Here is a 23,031-nt window from a genome sequence, read left to right as displayed (position 1 = left end):
ATCTGGCCCAGGATGTTGAGTATTTTGCCTACTCATGAAGATTAACCATATTTTAAGGCCATCTAAGAAGCTGATGCCTCTTGGACTTGAGGATTCAGTTCTTGGTTAAGGAAGGGGGCTTCACAGGAAATAAAATCATTTCTGCGGGTGCTCATGTGTTCCTTTCTTATTAGCAACCCTTGCCCGCTACTTTTCTCAAATCCCAGGGCCTCTCTCCCTGTCCTCAGCATCCTCCCATGGTGTCCTGTAGTTGTGGCAGATGGGCTGCATCAGTGCCTGCTGAGACTGTCAGGCACCTGCTCGCTTCCCTCCCTGGGAAGCAGAAGGACGGCAACTCCGACAAATCTGGAGCTGGAAGATGCAGTACTTTCCAGCCCAGTGTCCTTAAAGACTCTGAGATGCTGTGTGCCTTTCTACAAAGCATGGGTTGCTTGTAGCTCCTCTGAAGCGTACAGGACAGAGCTCAGACAGCAGGCGTGCTTTTGACATTTCTTACAGTTTCTGTGTTCCTTTCTTCACTGCAGTTCCGGAATGCCTGAGTACCTCGGAAGGCTGAGGGGAGGCAGCCGAGGGATTGAGAGGGGAAGACAATGAAGCATCATTTGTCCATTTTATGTCAAGCTGGAGAATCTCATTGCTCAGTGTGTAGGGCTCACAGAGACTGAGTTCCTACAGCCTCGGAGCTTGTCCTTAGTCACTGAGCTGACCACCTGAACACAGAGGACAAACTTGATTTTTTTTTTTTTAATTTTGAAAGAGTGGCTTCAGCCAGGTGCAATGACACAGGCCTGTAATCCCAGCAGCTCAGGAGGCTGAGGCAGGAGGATCGAAAGTTCAAAGCCAGCCTCAGCAATTTAGCAAAGCCCTGAACAACACAGTGAGACCCTGTCTCTAAATAAAACATTAAAAAAGAGCTAGAGATATGGCTCAGTGATTCAATGATTAAACACCCTGGGATTCAATTCCTGGCACCAAAAAAAAAAAAAAAAAAAAAGAGTGGCTTTAGTTAATGATGCTGTCCCTATGATAACATCAAGGACTATGGACTTGGCTGTTGTCTAGGAACATCCACCCTACAAGATAATTATGAAGATTTACTGAGTGAATAATCATGGCTTTCATTTACATGAAACCTAAAGGAAGCACAGCATGAAGATTCTGAGGAGGAAAATCTTTTCCCCACACATTTCCCATCCGGGCTTCCTCCACAGCCTGAAGCGGTTGCTTCTCCTATCAGAGATTCCTAGTGAATCTTTGGTTCCTAAGTATCAAATTTTAGGAACTATTCTATTGTTTAGAGTTTAGAAAAGGAATGGTTCTTTGCACTGTTGGGAGGCAGAATCACCTGAGAATGTTATTAATGACATCATGAATGTGTCCTATGGCACATCTGAGATGGGGCTCAGACATCTGGATTTCAGAGCTCCAGGGTGGTGGTGGGAGGGTCGTGATGTGCAGCCACTGCTGTTAAGAAGTTCTGAGAACTGGCCAAGGCTCTGTTCTGGACCAAACTTGAGTCAGGCTCCTCTGATACCTCTTCTCCAAGCCTTGACCTTGGCCTCCTGTGGCTCCCTCCCCAACTCACCCTGCACAGCCCAGTCCTAGCGAGACTCTGGCTCATCCAGCATAGGAGAATCCTCCACCCCTGGAATCTGATCACGTTCTTCATCCTCCACTTGTCATGTTGTTAAAGAGAAAAATTATTCAGACACTTGTGAAAGTTGGTAAGCACTCTTTACCGCTATACTGGGGGTGTGCAGTAGGGCGAGATCAAACTCAACCCCAAATACTACAGGTGGAGATTTACAGCCCTGGAGGAGGGTGGGGTCAGTGGAAGAGACAGCAATGTGAGGAAACCTTGGAACTAAGGGAGATTCTGGCTAAACTGAGATTTTGCAAAAGGTGGGCCAGAGGGGCATATATTGTGGGTAGGGGGTTAAGGAATTTGGTCAGATAAGATATCAGGTATATGATTTTTGCTAAACTGACTCAGGAGGATTCTTGCTAACCCTGGACTAAGTTTAAGGCCAAAGTCCAAGATCAGGGCCTGTTTAGAGAGAGAGCACTCGGGAGCCTGAATGAGGTTGGGCCAAGTTAAAGTTTGGCCAAGGAGAGTCTTGGCCAGTTCTCAGAATTTCTTCACAGCAATGGCTGCATATCAGAATCCCAGTCACCCAACCACCCAGAGCTCTAAACTCCAGATACCTGGGCCCATCTCAGATCTAAAGCCCAGATGCCCAGGTCCCATCTCAGAGTTGTTGTCCATTTCTAAGTCGTTGGCTTATCTAAGCAAAGATCTTGTTATGTACTTTTTGCAAAAGTCACCCTACCCCCAATGTCCCCTCTTAGTAATTTTTTCATCTAGGAGCCCACTCATAATTGTTTCTGGGTTCTAAGCAAGGAAGAACATCCCCTGTTCATGTTGTGCCAAAGCTGAGCTCCATTTCTCTTCTCAACTATGCCAAGTCTTGATAAGGGCTACCTTACCACTTTAACAAGTGTTGACTGAATTTTGTTCTTTAACAACCCAAGGGGGAAAAAAAACAGTATCCTTCGTCCCTAATAATAACAACAAAAAAAGCAGCAGGATTCAATAGTCACCATGACAGGCCTAAAGCCTGAGATGAGATCAAGTTTGTGGAAGGATGAATTTTAAAAGAAAATAAAATGGGCCAATCAGGAGTTGAAATATGAATAAGGCTTAGGAACTGGGGGGAGGGGGATGGTCTCAACCTAAAAGTGTAGGTTGCTCATACTCTTTTCTGAAACATGGATTGGGGATTATCCGTTGATGGACAGCATGGATCCTCTCATACATGTATAAAGTGGACTTTTGCTATTTTTGATTTTTAATCTTCCTCACCCCAGGATGTCTACAGCTGTAAAGGTGAGCAGGAAGGAGCGGGAGGCAGATCATCTCAGGCTGCTAAGCAACATTTAAGACAGGCACAGGGCTGCCAAACAGCCAAGAGGCCCTCCCCACACATTCCCCCTAGAAAAGACTCATTTGGGTCAATAGAAAGTTATTTTGAAGAACAATGGCACCTGAGGATGGTCAATCAACTAGTCTTTCCCAGTTTTGATGGATAATTTGAATCGGCTCAAGTCTAGGGAAAGATAACAAGAATTTTTCTGCAGGGTGGAGGTAGAGGAGCAGGGTTGGAAGGCCTAGAGACATTCTGGATGGGAGGCCCAGGGCTTGTGGCATGGGGAGGGGACCTTGTCACACTGTATTATAACTCTGCCCAGAGTTCTAGAAGAGCCTGGACTCACCTGTAAGATTATTTTGCTGCTTATTACAGCATCTTTGCAAGACAACTGGTGGCCAATACTCGAGGTACAATATCAGTCTCCACCCTATATAACAATTCCTTTAACAGTCTTTAAAAAGATCTGAATCAACATACTTTGGGTAAAGTTAATGTCCTATAGAATCACATTCTTAAACCAGTAATGGTCAACTGGGGCAGCTGTGTTCCCCAGGGGACATTTGGCAATGTGTGGAGATGTTTTTAGTTGTCAGGACCCCAAGAATGGTGCTGGCACTCATTGGGTAGAAGCCAGGGATGCAGCTAAACATGAGGGACAGGATGGTCTCCCATACAAAGGACGGACTAGCTCCAAACGTCAGTAGTGCAGGGGCGGAGAAACCCCAGTCTAAACCAAGGTTGCAGCTGTGAGTACTTCCTGTCTCAGTCCCTTCATTTTGAAAAAAAAGATCAGATGATTGGCCCTGGTAGATTCCAGGGGCAAGGAGACACAAGAACACTTTTCTAGAAGGAGGAAGAAGTTTATTTGCACATGGGGGTAGTGTTCAGGTTGGGCACCAATCTTTCATTAACATCATCAAGCTTTCTACTGCTCTGGCCTAGACCACAGGTGGTTTTAATTTTCTCAGATATTAATGAAAATATAAATTTTCAATCCTCACTTCCCCTACGTATATCAAACCCATCTGTACTTCTAAAAAGAGATCACAAAAATGTACTAAAAATGCTTAAGGTCTTTACACATTGATAAGCATGGTGGTTTTTGTCTTGGTTTGGGTTTTTTTTTTTTTTTTTTTTTTGGTACTGGGGATTGAACCCAGGGGGGATTTACTACTGAGAAGCTAGTCCAGCTGTTTTTATTTTGAGACAGCATCTCACATAGTTGCTTAGGGCCTCCCTAAGTTGCTGAAGCTGGCCTCAAACTTGCAATCCTCCTACCTCAGCCTCCTGAGTCACAGATTACAGGTGTGCTCCTGTTGCCCACAAGCCTGGTGTTCTTAAAGCGCCACAGGCTGGGAGCACCAAATACTTCTCCAAAAGCATTACATGGGAGCGAAGAGCAGTATCTCCCACTCATCCCATGCGCCTTTCTAGGAGGTAAATAAACACTGCTCTTCCTGGATGTGGCTTATCTGCTTAGAAGTTATTTTTCTAGTAAGCACAGAAAATCAGACCCTCACACCACATCCCTGCAGTCACAACACTAACTTGTTCAGCTACAGCTGCCTGCTGTGTTCTGGAAGCACAGAATTGGCACTTGGTGGAGCTACAAGAGAGCAATGAAAGCCCCGCCTGCTGCCTGGCCTGGGGGCACCAGGCCAGCTCATCTAGCTTGGCCTTGGCTCTCTGCAGAGCCTCCAAGCCCTGAAAATTATCTCTCATGCTCATGGCCCATTTCACCCATCAAGAGATCTGCAAAGGGCAATGGTTGAGAGAACTCAACTGACATCTCCATATCCCCTCATCCAGTGGTTCTCCAACAGAGCTTCCCACACCAGCATGAGCATCACCTGCAACCCCTTTAGATGTGAAAGCCCTCCAGCCCCTGGGAGCCCGGCAGAATCAGGACTTCTGGGCCAGGCCAGCAAGCTATGGTTTCACTACCCTCCTAGCCAGTTCTGATGCATGCTAACATTCTGCGTATCTGAAAAGAGATCAATAAAATAAAATAAAATAAAAGGTCCTAAAATCGCCTTTGGCAAGGAAAAATGGAAAAATGAGAGAGAGAAATTGATACCTGGAGAGAAGAAAACTCCACAAAGAGTCAGGGTGTGTGTGTGTGTGTGTGTGTGTGTGTGTGTGTGTGTGTGTGTGTATCCAGGGCCTTGCACATGCCAGAAGGGTGTTCCACCACTGAGCTATATACCCCCACCCAGCCCAACTGTGAGTTTTTATAAAAAGAAAAGCTACACCATTTTATCTCTTGACAACCAGAAACAGATAAATGAGCAGATGCTGAAGTTCCATTTTAACAAATATTTATGATTGATTCTTGACATTGACTCAGATTCCCCACAGTTGGTGTACAGTGTGGCTTCACTACAACACGGTCCTTATATCCATGCTATGGGTGGTGGGTGTGCAGGCTGGGGTGGATTCTCTCTGGCCAGGTGCATTTAGCTCTGGGGCCTGGACCTGTAACTAGGGTAGCTTGGAGCTACTTAGAGCACATCGACGGGGCTGCTGCTTTTCAGTGTTCCTCAGGTTCGTCTGGGTGACATCTATGCTTTGTTACCTACATGGACCTGGGTCGGGGGAGCGGAAAGTGATGGGAAGGTACCCACAGGAAGGCCTGGATCTTTCAGCACTAATGGATGAAGGGTCAACATGTCAAAGCCTCATAAAAAAAACGATGAGGAAGGAAGCCACAGGACATTGGCAGAAAGCTGTGCCTATAGCTATTTAGCCGACCTTCCTGCAAACCTTCCATGTCCCCTCTCTCTCCTCTCCTGGTGCCTGCCTCTTGCTCCCTCTCTTTCATGTGCTGTGCTGTGCTGTGCTGAAATGGGGGCTGGAACTGGGACAAGGCTCTGAAGAACTAAACTTGGGCGAAGGGCTTTGATGGTGTTTGTCTTGAACAGAATGATCTTTCCGATGGGCTTGAAGTAATACACAACCCAGTTCTCTGTGGCCCTCTGGTTCCATCGTGGTGATAAGATCTCCCAAACAAGGATCAGCCACATTGAGCTTCATCTTGTTCCAAGCTCCTTCTAGGCCCCCAAAGCAATGACAACTGAAAGTACACAGACACTCGCAGTGTGTCCCACCCCTCTCTATTCAAAGCATCATTCCTCTCTCAGAATCAGTCCTCTTGAACAGGTGCACTGGGGGTTGAGGAGCAACTGGGGGTTGTTGCTAAGCAACGGCCTCACCTTGAGGTCCCTGTGGACGATGCCCATTCTGTGCAGATAGTACACAGCATCCAGGACCTGGCGGATCAGAGTGCTGGCATCCTTTTCTGTGTAGAATCCCTTCTCCACTATCCGATCAAACAACTCGCCACCAGATACTCTGTTTTTTAAAAAAAGAAGAAATTAAGAGTTTGAGAGGAGCTGTTATAATTACTCAGGGTCATAAAAGACCCAGACTGCATTTCAAAAATAATCCATTTTTTAGGTTTAGATTTTGCCCTACCTCTTTCTCAGAAGTGTTCTCAGGAAGTGTTCCTATGTCATGACAGTGGAAATGTTCAGAACATAATAAAAGGAATAAAGCCAAACCAGGATCCATGGACTCGCCAGGCTTAAGAAATCTCTCCTGACCTTGGCTTCTGTTCTGCTGTGATGATATAAGGTCAAAATACCCTTCCTGAATGTTGGCACCATCAGATAAGAGGAGGGGGGGAATCCTGTCTAGAAGCTTCCTTTGTATGAGAAAGAACCCTTACACAAGGGGGATCTATGGGCAAAGCCTTGGCCTCCCAGCAGGACATCTGGGATTTTGACTAAGTTCTGCTTTTAATATATTGAGTGGCTAAGCACTCCTTGACTCCTGGGACCTCAGATTTTGCCTCTGTAAAGTGAGAGCGTTAATCTAGTTAGCCATTTTCAACAGAGAGAAGGCACATGCCTTTGGAGGTATCAGGACATCCATCAAAGTCATTTGAGATTTACAGAAGAGAAAGAGATAAATAAAGACACTGTATCACATTATCACATTGCTTTGCTTTGGTGTTTATAGCACAATTTCATTTTAATTTGTTTTGAAATTCAGAATGTCTTTAATGGTTGGTTTGTTGGTTCCTTCTTTGCTTATTTGTTTGCATTTATCAAAATGGGGACAAAGGTCAAGGCCTGGGGGACAAGCTCCACAGTCCCAGTCATCTCTGAGATTTCATGCTTCTCTAGGTCTAATGAAGTAATGGAATGGTACAGTCCAGAAAAGAATCAACTAACTGCCTTCACATTTTTTAGAGTATATACTTCTCTAAGAAAAGAAGTGCTTTGTTCAAATCATCAAGCCTTTCTAGAAATAAACTTCAGGGACACATCAACACTATTAAAAAGAAAAAAGAAGAAACAGATTTTTCAAGAACAACATGAAACAGATTTATTTGAAATATTAAAATCATAAACCAGTTTTGAAACAACTCTACAACTCTAATGCAATAGAAGGTGCATCTTGGTAGTAACACATAAGGTATTAATTTCTACAAGTCATAGCAATTAATGTGCAAGAACTGACCCACTGAAAACTTCTTTGTAAAAAAGTTAATAAAGAAATAAAAAAAAACAATTGCAGCTATAAAAGGCCTATGTGTTAGTTTTTTTTTTTTTTTTACTATTATTACCTAGAGTCATTCCAAGTAATATTGTGCTTGGATGTTTCATTTCCAAAGCAAACTGACAAGCTAGATAAGAAAGGAAAGGCACTCAGGAGAAATAAAAAGCAATTCAAAGAGTAAAAAGAAATGGAAACAACAGAAAAGACACTACTTTTTGACAGTTATGTTGTTGAAAAAATCCATCCTTAGGTAATCCAAGGTCCCAAGACATATTCTCCTGGTAACTGAGACCAAGTTTGCCTCATTCTTTGTTTTTCTAGAACTTTTCCCAGTGAGTTTCAAGGTCTGAACCTTTGCAGAACTCAAGGATGTACTACAGGAAATAGATGGCTGCCAAGGGCCAGGTAAACCCGGATGCCCTGGAGGCTTACACCTTGTTATTTATTGAACACCCATTTGACACTTATGGGGTGCCCCCTATGTGCCAGCACAGTGACTATGCACACTTGGTGGCAATAAGGCAGCATTAACTGCCAAGGGGGAAAGTCTGTTGTGTTCATGACCTTGCACACCATCTACCATTGGTCCACCTTCCAATGATGGCATAGCTAGCTGATGTTCCAGTGCTTTCTCTCCAATGGCCTGCCTGCTACCACCGCCTCTCCTCTGCAGCTATTGTTGGAGCTAGGGCAGGAATGCTTACCCCTCCTGGCAACCTTGCCTCCTCCTCTGAGCACTCCACCTCCCAAGCCTTGCCCAGTCCTTTGTCTCCCTCAAAGCTGATCTGCCAAGTTCCTTACTCTCTCAAGGTCCCTTTTTTCCTGCTACAGGATATATATGGTATTGATGAACTCTGTTCAATTTAAGTATGTTCACTGCCAAAAGGGCCACAATCCAGTGAAAACTAAAGCATCAGTACGGAAAGATGTCACATCACAGAGCCTCCATGTTCTGTGCATTTAATATTCTGCTTCTTAAACTGCAAATTGCACCAGGGCTCTGTTTTTGAACATTACTCAGAAATAATTTGGTTTCCTTAGAAACCAAGGCACAGGGGAAATGTTTAGAAACTTGACAATAAAAAAATATGTAACAATACTAATTAAAAAGTCTAAATTTGCAAATCATTTTAGACTTTTCAACGATCTCATTAAGCGTGCTTTTTAAAAGCCCACTGTTATGGAACGAATGTTCCCCTGCATTCTTACTTGGAAGCTTCTTACTTGGACTCACATTCTTACATTCTTACTTGGACTCACCCTTAAGATGACCCATTAACCCAGTGATTTTGGAGGTGGAGCCTTGGAGAAGTAATTAGGTGTCAATGAAGTGATGAGAGTAGGCCCTGGGGTTGGAATTTGGGTCTTATGAGAAGAGGAAGAGAAACCAGTCCTCTCTCCCTCCACCATATGAGGACACAGTGAGAGGGCAGCCATCTGTGAGCCAAGAATGAAGATCTCACCAGAATCAGACCCTGTTGGTACCCTGATGTCGTACTTCCAACTCCCAGAACTGTGAGAAAATAAATTTCGCAGCCTATGGTATTTTGCTATGAAGCCTGAACTGAGACACCCACTTATTCTCAAAACCACTTGAGACGCAGTCAGGGCTAGTATGATGGTCCAAGAATCACTGCTGAGGAAATAAGTTTAGCTTCATTGTGAGGCACAGGTGTCAACTCTCCAGTTGGGAGGCCAGGCTTTGCTTGGCTGCTGTTTGGCTGCAGAGCTGACTGACAGGTCATTTTCCTGAGTCAATAACCTTCCCTGGGAAACCTCCTATGCACGTGGTTTAAAGCTCCTTGTTAGAAATGAAATCCTCCAATCATAGCATCCGAAAAATGTTGGAAAGGACTGGGGTCAGGAGATTGGGGGGAAAAGGAGTAGAATCATAACAGATCAAGAGAGAAAATGGAAACAATGGTAGCTGTCTTAGTCTATTTTCTGTTGCTAAGAACACAATACAACCGACTAGGAATGTTATAAAGAAAAGAGGTTTATGTTTCTGGTCCAAGGTCCAGGGGCTGCATCTGCAAAGCCTTCTTTCTAGCAAAGTCCTGAGGTGGTGTGGGTCATCATGTGGAGAGTTGAAAAGTTTATAAGAAGCCCAGACAAACTGCTTTTTATAAGAGACTCACCCTTAAGATGACCCATTAACCCAATGATTTTCTTAATCACAAGAATGCATTAATCCTTTATTGAAGGCAGAGCCCTAATCACCTCTTAAACGTCCTCTTGTCCACTTATTAATATCTCATACTAAGTATGACATTTCAATATATATTTCAGAAGGGAAAAAGAATTTTCAAATCATAGTAGTGGCTATTGGGAGAGAGACTCAGCTTCAAGGGTGCAAAGGTGGGAAGATGAACGGAATGCCAAACATTAAGGAAGCAGAAGAAAGAAGAGACGGTCAAAAATTTGCTGCTCTTCTGAATTCCATCTTTGAAGTTTATTTAGAACAACCTGGTCTTGATATTGAAATTGGGTTCGCTCAGTCTCCAATCTTCCTCACCCATTACAGTGTACTGCTATTATATTGTATGTGGAACTGAAATATACAAATGTGAAATAATCCAATATAATAATCTCAGCAAAATTTCAATTTATTTGCAAATTTATCAGTAATGCAAATTCTTTCAAATTGAAAAAAAATTGTCAAGAAACATAAAATTTGAGGCTTGGTTTGTAGATCTAACATTACCAACCACACATTTGTTATAAGGAAATACAGGCGTTGTTGCTGTAAAGTGGTTGAGCGCTTGCCTTGCATGTGTAAGGCACTGGGTTCAATCCTTAGCACCACATAAAAATAAATAAATAAATAAATAAATAAAATAAAGATATTGTGTCTATCTATAACTAAAAAAATATTTAATAAAAAAGAAAAAAGAAACATAAAAGTTGCTGGGTTGAATAAACAATAGCTCTTTCCGTATACCATGCATTTTTTTTTTTTGATGGTTCTGGGAAAACCAGTTATTGTTTACATGCACTTGAACTTCACTTGATTTTAAAAGATAACTATCCTTTTATTTTAAAACTCATTGATTATTACAATTACAAATATTTATGGCTTCCTAACATTACCAACCACACATTGGTTATAAGGAAATACAGGCGTTATTGCTGTAAAGTGGGCTCCATCAATCTATTCCTCTAGAACAAAGTCAGATGTAATAAAAATAACATGCAGAAGCCAAATGGTACAGAGCTGCGAGTACTCTGAGAAATACTTGCAGCAGTGCTGGGTCATAAAAAGCAGTGGCACAGAAAATATGCCTTGATTCATGAAGGCAGAGGCAGTGGAGAGGACACAGGTGACATGCTACAAGAACAGTGTGGTCTGGATGGGCCCCAGAGCTAGGCTGGTTACAAATATGTTTTCTAAGAACCGTCTGCCCCTTTACATTTAGTCCCAGGGAAAGTGCTCTTGAAATTACAGGCTGTAGTTCAGGAACCATTTTTCAATCAAGAAACCCCAAGGTCCAGAGGACGGATAGGTACATTTTAACCCAGTTAAGTGAAAGAAAGTTTCCCTTCTCCATCTTTTCCTCAGTCAAGCCCCAACCTGGCAGTGTCTGGGATTCCCCTCCTCCCAGGCACCATCATCGGGGCTGGTGCCTAAAATCCCCACGGCTGTATCTAGCTTTGGTCCCTGCATACCCTGCTCCTGGGGGATCAGGGTACCCTCTCCAGGGAGATCCAGGCTTCATTTCACACAACCTTGCCCTCAATATGTCCCTCCTTCAACAAATCCTACTTTATTAATTAAAAAAAAAACCCCATAACCCTTTATTCTTAAGAATTCCATTTCACAATATCTGCCAGGTCTTGATCTGTTCAGAAGTTTCCAAAATATAAATTCATGCCTCTCTATCTAGTGAGCCAGATAGATTCAACCCCTTCTATTCCTTATACTCTGATTTTGGCCATTTTGCCTTCCTGGTTTTGGGGTGTAATGGATTGAATTGTGTCCCCCTAAAACCCCTATGTTGAAGAAGTCAATCCCCAGTATACCTTAGAATGTGAGCACATTTGGAGATAAGGCCTTTGGAGAGGCAATTAAGGTTAAAGGAGGTCACAGAGGGGGGCTGGTGTCCTTATAAATAGAGGAAGAAGGATCAGTGGTAGAGTGGGTACTTAGCAGGCATGAGGACCTGGATTCAATGCCCCAGCACCCCAAAAACAAGAGGCACAAGGGGTACTGTGGACACAGGAAGGACCATATGAGGACAAGGTAGTCATCCACAAGACAAGGAGAGATCCTCAAGAAGCACCAAACTGCTGACATCCTGATCTTAAACTTCTAGGCTCTAGAACTGTGCAAAAATAAAAATCCCATTGCTTAAGCCACTCCATGGTGTACAGTCATGGCGCCCACAGCAAACCCATCTGCTGGGCATCTTTCCTCAGCATGCTGTGTATCTTTGAATGTACAGTCTCTTTTTATTATTTTTTTTCAAAGTTTAGGTTAGGGGGGTGAGGCTCACTGTTTGCTACTTTATTTGTACTGCATGCTTTGTTTATTCACCAAATCATTGAACAATCCTATATGGAGCCAGTTGGTTGTTGTCCCTAGTCAAGTGGGGCTGTCACACACAGCCCAGTGAAGCATAGAATCAGCGTTCCAGTGGTGGTAGGAAGAGGAGCGGTGAAGGTGTTTGACTATAAAGGTCCCTGAAAGGGATCTAGGGGACAGGGCGAGAGGATGAGACAAGAGGAAGTGAATCTGTCCTAAAAGAATGAGCCATATTTAGCTAAGTGGAGAAAATCCAGTGGGCAGGCAGAGCCCAGAATTTGAATTATCAGGACCCAGGGGAGTGAGTGGAAGGAGAATTTGCTGAGCTGATATCTAAGGGAAATCGTCCATGAAAGAAGAGTTATTTTAGCACCTAGAGCACATCAACCACTTGGTGCGCAGTGCAGATTTGTGATGGGGGAGCTACAAAAGAAGCTCAAGTTGATGGTCAAGACTACCAGGACTAATGACTTGCCAATCGGGACTACACCTGGATGCCCAGCAGGACATCACAGAAGGGAGAAACCAGATAGTAACAAGGCTTCCTGGAGGACATGCCTGAACTACCTCTGTGTCCTGCAGCCTGGCATAGTACTCAGTGAATTTCAGGAAAAACTGAAGCTGGACCTTGAAGGGAGGAGGCCTCTGAGACCTTCACTTGGGTGGGACCTCAGTGACAGCATCACCTGCCTTCCATCTGGAACCTTCAGCTCCCAACTGGCTGCCCTTGAGGCTGACCAGGAAGAGTGTGGTTGTGGGTGAGAAAGAACTAGAGGCGTTTTGATTTTGTTTGGGAAATCTACTTGTGGAGACGACAGAGACACTGTACTTTTGAACTACTTAGGGGAAAGAGGGTTAAAAGATATGTGAAGAAACTATTTGCATGATCAAGATCTTGAGAGAAAAAAATAGCTAATCTCATCTAAACCCAAAGCACCTGTTCACATTCCAAAAAAAGATCATCACAAATCATTTTTAAAAAATTTTTGTGCCCCAAGAGGGCATGCTATTCATATTGAATCCCCAGCACATATGACTTTTCAAGTGGGAGAAGAGAAGGAAAATAAGTAAATATGTGAAAAAATAGATAATGTGAAAAAGTGCCCGAGGATTGGAAATGCTGTGCAGAGTTAGAGCCAAGGGCATGAGTACCGGTACAGCCTCTTTTAGATGGGTTGGGAGACAGTCCTTCTCAATGACAGATCACAAGGAACCAGTAAGGGTCAGGGGGAGAACACTCCAGGCAGAGGGATAAGCCTGTCCTAAGACCCCCAGGTAGGGCAGAAGTCTGGAGGTGCTTGAGGACCCAAAAGGAAGTCAGGTGGCTGTAGTTTGGTGGGCAATGGGTAGAGTGTTTTCAAAAACAAGTTTATGGGAAAGGAAAGCCCAGATTGCAGAGGGCCACGTAAGCGGAGGGTCAAGCAGGGTAGCTCTGTTCTCCATCTGATGAGAAGTCACGGGAGGGTTTTCAGCCTGGTGGGAGGCAGGTGAAGTGATTTACCCTTTTAAAAGATCACTCTGGTGGATGCTGGAGATGGGCTGTAGATGCATGAGGGGAAGCCGGCAGATCAGAAGGGGGTCAGGCGAAGGCTCTCACTGGGGAACACAGGAGTCAGCAGTGGACAGAGACAGGGTACGTGTTAGAAACACAGTAGGCAAGGCTCATGGAGGAAGCTGGTATGGGACCCCCAAGAAGGCGAAGATCCCATTCATTTTTTCTTGAACAAGTCGATGATGACACCACTATTTTAAATGAGGGCCATGATTATTATTAATTTTATGCATTAACTTGACTGATTGGGGGTACCCAGATTATTTGAATAACTATGATTTCTTGGTATGTCTGTAAGGGTGCTTCTGGATGAGATTATGATTTGAATTGGAGGGCTCAGTAAAGTAGATTGCCCTCCCCCATGTGGGTGGGTGCACATAATGCAATTTGTTGAGGGCCTGAGCAGAATAAGAGGTGGAGGAAGGAGAAATTGACTCCTTTTGCCTCCTGCCTGACTCTTCAGCTGAGGTATCAGTCTTCCTACTCTTCAACGTGAATTTATACCATTGGTTTCCCTAGTTCTCAGACCTTTGGATACAGACTGAATAATATCACTGACTTTCCTGGGGTCTCCGGCTTGTAGATGGCAAATTGTGGAACTTCTCAGACTCCATAATCACATGAACTTATTCCAACCAACCAGAAAACCAATCAATCAACTGATCAATCGATCAATACCTCCTATGAAATTTGTTTCTCTAGAGAACACTGACTATGACAGGGACCCTGGAGAAAGAACAGATTTAAAGGAATAAAAATATCTAGAGCAGCCTTGACCAACAGAATTTCCTGAGATAATGGTAATGCTGTTTGTGGGTATTGTCCAGAAAGGTAGCCACTAACCATGTGTGGCTAGTGTGCATTTGAAACATGGCTGGTACGACTGAATAACCAATTTACAAATTTTATTTATTTTAATTAATGTAAACAGTTACATCGTGTTCAGCTACCACATAGAACAATGCAGATCTAGATCCCTAGGTAGGCTATATGGAGTCTATGGTCCTATTGGATGAAGCAGTAAAGCAGGTAGCTATTTTTTTTTTAATAAGTCTGAAGTTCAAAGGGGCAGCAGGTCAGGGACAGAGATTAAAATTAGCAAGACATCACTATGTTGAAGCTCTTTAAAGCCAAAAGGTGATCAAGCCCTAAAAAAGTGTAACTCAGTTAGAGAAAGGGGTATCTAATGGCAGAACTCTGTTAAACTAGGAAGAGCTAGCAAAGTAACAAAGGTAGGAAGCAAAGAAGGAAATAGGGTATCATGGAAATCACGGCCAGTCCTACAAAGGCTGCTGAGAGATCACATAAGAAGGGGACAGAGAATATCCATTTTGTTTGGCAAGTTGAAGGCAAGGACTGGGCTAGAGATTCAGGAGTCCCTGGCATAGGAAATGGCTTGTAGACCCTGGGACTGGAGGGTCTCTGGGTATGCAGAATACCCAGCTCTGAGCTCTCTGAGACTTATTTTTCTCATCTAGAAAAGAGCTGATTGTATCCATTTTAAGAATTAAGTAACACAATAAAAAGAAGATGCCTCTGTGGACTCATGGCTTGTTTCAGGTCCCTTGTGAATGTTAATTCCCTCTGCCTTTCTTTCCAGAGGGACCTGGGTGCCAGGAACACTGATTGACAGGGAATTCTCTTGAAGGAAAGTTTGAAGATTAAAGGAGTTGCCACTTGGGCAGGATGACTCAGGGGCTGCTGGTTACCCATGCTGGAGAATCCCTACTTTATATATTTCTGTTTCCCACAGACAGGCCAGGGATTTTTTTGGAAAGATAGCCAAGCACTTGAGCAGGGTGAAAATTTGTGAAAATTTCTATCTTACAACACAATCTCATAAGTGAATACTGTGACTTCTGCACCAACTAGATCTCTTTCTGTAACTTTATAAAATAGGACTTGCGGGTGCAGGTCAGAAGGCATGGACCCAGTCTGGCATATTCCTGGAGATGTTCTAGGTAAATGAAGTGCTCATTAACCCCAGACGGTGACCTTCTGGTGGAGCTTAAGCAGTATGAGCTTTATGCCAACAGATGTTCCTGAATGTATTAAACATAATACTGGAAAAATCATCTCTTTGACTATCACATATTGATTGGCCTTTCTACAATTAGTTATAATTAGGAAGATTTTTACTTGGCAGCACAATTATTTTTCTATTATAGTTTTTCTAGTATTAAAGCAAATTTGCATCTCTTGAGTGGATAACAACTGAAAGAGATAGGAGATGGTTCTGGAATGAGTCTAGGAATACAATTTGGTTACAGATCGCCTGCAAAATTGACAGTTCCCGCATGGGGAACTGCCAGTTGGCTGTAAGCACATCTTGGTCTATCTTGGGTAAATGACTGCTCAAAACTGATGGAGAACAATTATGCAATTTCACATATGCTCAGAGAGTTGGAATCTGAAGGCAACTGATAGGGTCCTAATTTTATGACAAACCTAAAAGACGCATTTTTAATTTCATTATTCAGTTTTAATAGGAATTTATTATATGTATTTATATTTGTTCTGATGTTCCTAAGCCAACATGGATTTCTACTGAAAATCTAACACATGTGTGGGAGAGCACTTGAATTTAGATGATTCAGGAAGGCTTTAAGATGCCCTTTAAAACAGCAAGGATGAAATAAAAACTACCTGTCCAAGGGTCAGCCTTGCAAGATGTCTACTGCCTGTGCCGGTAAAGTTTCAGTGGCTCTCAAGTTCACCTTCTAGTGACAGCATTGAGAAAGGCACACAAGGACACGTGCCTACTGCATGGCTCCCAATTCTGTCCACTGCTGTGCCTCAGACAGACCCTTTCCGCCTACTGAAGCTTCATCTGTTTTCCTCTTTCTATTCCTACTCATCCTTGAGGCTCCTGCTTGAATGTCCCTACTTCAGAAGAGCCTTTTCCTAACCCCACACCAGATTAGGTTGCCCATTCCATCCTCTCTCTGCACCCTGTATTTCTAGAGCACACACCAGCTGTCATCAATCATTAGCATGCTCATGTGTGAAGCCTGTTGTACTGTGCCACTCCAGCCCAGACTGAACTCCATGAGGGCAGGGCCCGGTCTGCCTTGTTGGCTGTTTGTCCCCACCTTAGACTACTGAGCTACCTGCCCCAGAGGAAAAGCAAATGAAATATTTGCCAAATAAAGACATGTACAAAACTGCACAGTGAGTGGAGTGTGGGTCTAGCTGGGCATGACCTTACATAGCGTGTAAATCCTCAGAGCGTGCTTCATGGGGCACAGACAGAAATGTCCTGCAGTCTACTTCCTTCAGCAACTGGTTGCCAAGGTGATTCTTTCTCAACTTCCACCTCATTCATTCATTCTTGAGTCCCCCACCCCCCTAAACTGGTTATTAGTTTGCATATTATAACTTTCTCGCTAATTTTATCTCCCATTTGTCTCTTCTGCTTTAACTTGTGTGTTTTGCTTGGTATATGCACTCCACCTTCTGAATTATGTTCTAGAGCCCCTGGCCCACCCACTAAATGGCTTTTCCACATGGCTGTCCCTGGTTTTGCACAGGGTCCCTGAATATAAGAGTCTTTGTGACTTCCCTATGCCACAGAAGGTCACATCTTAAAGCATATAAACAACAAAACCCTTCAGCACATTTTTATAACCAGCAATTTAAAAAATCATACCAAAAAATCATTTTAGAGCCATGCGGTAAAGATGAGTTAGTGATACAGAGCGGCGTGTGGGGACAGAGTGACCTCCCTCGAATGTGGATGACTAACTGGCAACGTCATGGTCTGACCCATGTCACGTGGACAGGGTGAGGCAATCAAAACTGACAGATCAGGCCACAGAACAAAAGCTGTCAAGTCATGGCCACTGGTTGCCACTTGTGTACTTTGACAGATAACTGCCTTCCCTTGTAATTGCACAACTAGGCATTATGCATGGGAATGCCTTTGTCAGTTCCTGTGCTCTTTTAGAATTAAGCTGATGAAACAGACCAGGTCCCAGGTAGGCAGCCTCTGAACCTGGTTCCTGCCCACTCGGCTCCAAGTGCCTGCAATCTAAGAAGAGAAGAAAACCTCTCCTCCTGGCTATGCCGTAGGCAGCTTGAAAAACACATCGCCTGTGTGTTCTAGTACTCACAGTGGGCAAAAGTACTTCTTACTGAAGGATTCCAATTTTTTTTGTCTTCCCAGCACCCACACATTCATCCTTCACAGTTGGTGTAGAGGCAAAGAGATACCACATGACATTGAATGAGACTACTACACGTTCCAAAACAGCATTTTAAACAACCCATAAGATCACATTATGTTTGCATTATGTAGTAGCCTTAATGATGCAAAAATGACAAAGGAAGTTTTTTTCCCCCAATATTTTTAAGAATGGATATTACTAATCTCAAAGAATGAACAGTAACTGTATCAAAATGAGGTCCCGAGATTGGGGTTGTAATTTAAGATGAATAACTCCTTTGCATCATGCCTGAAATTTAGGAGCTACTTCTGGCAAAGACTATTAGTCAAGGTATATAGCCCTGGTCAGACCTATTCATGCTTTTATACTTGGACTCATTTCCCTATAAAGAGAAATTACCTAGTAAACTATCTGCAGAAATGTTCTTCAGTTACAATCAAATTTAATGGAGAAACTGAAACCACATAAAGGATTAGCAGTCTTTGGGGCCCACATTTTGTTATTCTGTCGATCATTACTGATCGAATAATCAATCACCATTGATAGATTAAAGAACATTTGGGAGCTGTGCTGCCTGGCACAGTAAAAAGTGTCTTCTGGTGGGCAATAGAACTAGCCATTGTCCTTCTCATATTTGGCCAAATATTATTCTGAATGGTTGTGTCTGTGAGGGTCTTTTTGGCTGAGATTAACATTGAATTTCGGTGGGCAGAATAGGGCTAACTAACCTCTCTAATGTGGGTGCACCTCATTCAATCAGTTGAAGGCCTAAATAGATCAAAAAATGCTCTTTCTCCCCTGAATAAGAGGTAACTTCCTGCTTGACTACCTTAGCACATCCCCAGTGCTAAAGTAGTCAAGCACTGGCTTTTTCCTGCCTTTGGACTGGAACTGAAATAATAGCTCTTCCTGGATCTCAAGTCTGCTGGCTTTTAGATTGGAACTTAGACGTTGGTCTAAGCTCTCCTGGGTCTTAGTTTGCCAACTGCCAATCTTGGGACTTGTTGGCCTCTGCCGTAGCCACGTTAGCCAAGACTTTATAATAATTGTTTTCCCATCTACTTATCTGTCTATGTACATCCTACTGGCTCTGTTTCTCTGGGGCACCCCAACACTGGGGCTTTCAGCTTCCAGGGATCCATTAGCCCCAATTCATGGCATTACATATGGCATCAGAAGGAAGAATGCCTAGGCTCTGTGGTTCAGGGACTTTGGATGCCTTTTTTTTTTTTACACAGTTTATGTTTATTTGTAAAATCTGGATTAATATATATTTTACTTATTTTTGAAGTCCCTCCTTTCACTGGTAGGGAAAGCCACATTCTGAGCTATGGGAGTGCTCATCTGCTGTCCCTCAGCTCTGCAGAGGCACAGCTCCTGGGCTCTGCCCCAGGCTGGGTCCTGGGGAAATCACCTTGTATCAGTAACTCCGATCACATCTACAGAGGGGGAATATGTGGGCAGCACAGGGACAAAGGAGAGTAGAACAGCAGGGGCAGTGAGGTTAGGGAAGCAAGAGAAAGTACTTTCAGGCATTCTGGTCTATTCAGAGTCTCCACATATATATTTCCTGGAATGGGAATGTACTGCACAGAAAAATCACATTTGTAAAGAATTCACCTACCACTCCAACGTCCCTCTCAATTTCTGGCAAGCTTTTCTAAGATACACAAGCCTCAGGTGGACAGGTTTAAGATTCAGTAATGTATTCATAGCTATGCAGGTTTACTGTAGGCACTGAGCCAAGTGGTAAATGTATTTCTGAAGGACAAAAATATAACAAAGCCAAATAGAAATCTCAGATGCTATCTAAGTACTAAAGGGGCCCTGAAACACATTTTCAACAAAGTTACAATTCTTTTTAAAATTAGTTCATGTTTTTTGTGGTGCTGAGGAAGGAACCCTGGGCTTTGTACAGCTAGGCCCATGCTCCACCCCCATCCAAAGCTACTGTTCTCCATTCACAGTGTTCTGGACTAAATGTCTTTCTCAGACTTTCTTGTTTTTGGAAAACCAAAAAATCCATATGCAGCAATTCTTTAAAAACTCACCTTAGGGAGAGAGACACCTTCTTCAGTGCTACCTGCATTTTTACCTTTCTTATTCTCTTTGGCACATTCCATTAGTAGTATCTTATCTTGGGGTGTGTGTGTGTATGTGTGTGTGTGTGTGTGCACATGCATGTTTGTGGTTGTATGGTTTATTTTGAATTATGAGTTTTGATTCATGTGGGTCTTAAAAAGAAGAGTAGGTCCGGGTGCAGTGGCACATCCCTGTAATTCCAGTGGCTCTAGAGGCTGAGGCAGGAGGATCTTAAGTTCAAAGCCAGTCTTAGCAAAAGCAAGGTGCTAAGAAACTCAGTAAGACCCTGTCTCTAAATAAAATACAAAATAGGGCTGGGGATGTGGCTCAGTGGTTGAGTGTCCCTGAGTTCAATCCTTGGTACCTTCCCCCAAAAGAGCCCTTATGAGCATCCTTTATGTCCCGGGAGTACAATGGCTGTCAGCAGCCATGACCACTGAGCACTGGTAGGAGGCTTTGTGTGCACAGAACTGAGAGCTTCAAGTACAGAACTGGACTTGTGTTTTGAACGTTCACCTTCCTTTGCTATGTCTTTTTAAAAATATGCCTCTCTGCTTTGCACATGCTAGGATGGCTAGAATCTAAAAGCAAAGCAAAAAAAAAAAAAATGGAAAACAAGTGTTGGCAATAAACATGATAAACATGCAGAGAAATTGGAACCTCAGCCATTGCTGGTGGAAAATAAATGAGAACTAAGGAAGCCACTCTGGAAAATAACTTCACAGTTCCTCACAAAATTAAAGTATAGTCTTAACAATATAACCTAGCAATTTCATTCCTAAGCATATACCCAGGAGAATTCAATACATATGTTCATATAAAAACTTAAATGTTAATGTTCATAACAGCTTTATTCTTAAGAGTTGGTAAAGAGGAAAGTACCCAAATGACCATCAATGAACAAATGGATAAATAAATGTGATCTACATAATCCATTTATGGAGTATTATTTTAACCACAAAAGGAATGCAGTACTGACACAGGCTGCAACATTTTAAGTACACTGAAAACGTGCAAAGTGACAAATCCAGACACCAAAGGCCACATGCTGCAGGACCCCATTTATACAAAACATCCAGAAAAGGCAAATCTCTAGAGAGAGATAGTAGATTAGTGATTGTTCAGAGGAAAGGGAAACAAACAGTGACTGCTAATGGACACAGAAAGTTTAATTTTGGGGTGATGTGAATGTTCTGGAATTAGTGTGGATGGTCCCACAACTTTGTGAATGTACTAAAAACCACTGCATGGTACTTTACCAAGAAGTATCTGACTTACAGCTCTTTTTGACAAGGTACCCTCTTCTCTTCTCCTAGACCCATTATTTTATTAAAAGGATAACAAATAAGCCCACTGAGGGTGTAATCTTATGTCAACCTTGGAAATATTTTTTGTCTTGCCCAGTCTTGATCCATCTCCTCTGTGTCTATTCTTTCATTTTTAGCAACATGGAAAGATGGTGTCTTGCTGGAGCACATCTTTTTTTAGACAGCCTTTCTCTTTTTCCACTTTCTGTCTGCACACACCTATACTTACTTAAACAGCCCCCACCTGGAACCCGGGTTCTTGTCTTGAGGAATAAAGTAGAAGAATTATAAAGCAGAGAGCCCTTTGTCAGAAGTGGTATTCTTAGACAGCCTCTGGGAGTGAAGAACTCCTTGGCTCAGGCAGTTGAAGACATTTTCTCTGGAAACGGCTCTTTGTTACATCTCCCAAGGTCTTATGTGACCTCAACAAGCTGCTAAATGGCACCTCACTCACATATTATTCCTATCAATAGATCCTTTCATTTAAGAATTTAATTGCACTAAAATCTCACCAATGTAACTTGCTTCAAAATATACAAGACAAAATTTTTTTTTTTTGAGTGTGCTATTAACAAGATGAAAGCGTTCTAAAACTGGATCAGGGAGATGGTTGACAACTTGGTAAATTTACTAAAAATCATTGAATTCTATACTCAAAATGAAGGAAAATTATGGTGGGGTAATTTTACACCCTGATAAAATTGCTATAAAAACAACAACAAGAAATAAATAGCCCAGCGCAGTGACACACACCTATAATCCCAGTAGCTCAGGAGGCTGAGGCAGGCGGATCAGGAGTTCCAAGCCAGCCTCAGAAAGTTAGGGAGGCCCTAAACAACACAGTGACACCCTGTCTCTAAATAAAATACAAAAAAGGGCTGGGAATGTGGCTCAATGGTCCAGTGCTCCTGAGTTCAATCCCTGGTACCCAATAAATAAATGAACAAACAAACCAGGGTTTGGGAGGGGGAGAAGTGGGTGTGTGCAAAGTTGACAGCAGCTCAGTGGCAGAAGTTGGTGAAGGGTCACTGTAGTGGATGCTGTCGTGTCTGCTTTGCTCACTCCCTAAGGACATTCTAGGTGCAGGAGTATTGGTTGATGATGGCTCTCAGCTAGGTCCTTCTGAAGACATCTCCTATATAGCATAAGAGCTTGCTTGTCCAATGTCACCCTCGCTTGGGGCAACCTACATTCGGACAATGAGAAGATTTAAACGTCTATCCCTGCACCCTTGTTCCAAGTCAGGAGAACTAACTGAAGGGTTGCCTCAGCTCCAGAGTTCTGGGAAGTGGCTGAGGCCTTTGACTGGGTGGATCTGCAGGGCAGCTCCCCCCGAAATTCCTGCTCTGCTTCCTTCCCTGCTTTCAGAAAACCACCTGCACCCAAACTTCTGCTTCAGAGGTTGTCTCTGGGAAAACTGAGCCAAGACAGAGAGACTCATTATATATCATCTCCACATTTGTAAGTGTTGAACATTTTTCACCATAAGAAGCAAGAAAAACAAAACATTACCCAAGAAAGAAAGATGGGTCTGATATTTCACAGAGTAGCTGTTAGAGTTTAGATATGAGGTGTCCCTTAAAACTCATGTGTGAGAAAATGCAAGAAAGTATAGAGGTCAAATGATTGGGTTATGAGAGCCTTAACCCAATCAGTACATTAATCCCCTGATAGGAATTAACTGTGAGGTGACTGTAGGCAGGTAGGGTGTGGCTGGAGGAGGTGGGTCCCTGAGAGTGTGCCTTTGGGGTCTCTCTCTCTCTCTCTCTCTCTCTCTCTCTCTCTCTCTCTCTCTCTCTCTCTCTCTCTCTCCCCCCTCCCCCCGCTTCCTGGTGCAATGTCCTGAGCCACTTTCCTCCACCACACTCTTCCACCATGATGATGTTCTGCCTTACCTTGGACCTAGAGC

General features: G+C 43.2%; 1 protein-coding gene across 11 annotated transcripts in view; it reads right to left on the bottom strand.

Annotated features, from left to right (window-relative positions):
• Camk1d (calcium/calmodulin dependent protein kinase ID) overlaps positions 1-23,031 on the bottom strand; it is a 392,784-nt gene that overhangs the window by 54,954 nt on the left and 314,799 nt on the right. For all 11 annotated transcript variants that reach the window (XR_013426686.1, XR_013426687.1, XM_078023259.1 and 8 more), the window contains one exon: positions 6,143-6,281. Coding sequence is in view for 9 of the 11 variants with exons in the window: in XM_078023259.1 (XP_077879385.1) it covers positions 6,143-6,281 (139 nt within the window). In the remaining 2 variants the exon portion in view is untranslated. The remainder of the gene's footprint in view (positions 1-6,142; positions 6,282-23,031) is intronic.

The sequence above is a fragment of the Ictidomys tridecemlineatus genome, chromosome 10, assembly GCF_052094955.1.
Source record: "Ictidomys tridecemlineatus isolate mIctTri1 chromosome 10, mIctTri1.hap1, whole genome shotgun sequence".
NCBI classification, from domain to species: Eukaryota; Metazoa; Chordata; class Mammalia; order Rodentia; family Sciuridae; genus Ictidomys; species Ictidomys tridecemlineatus.
This window is presented reverse-complemented; position numbering and strand designations above follow the sequence as displayed.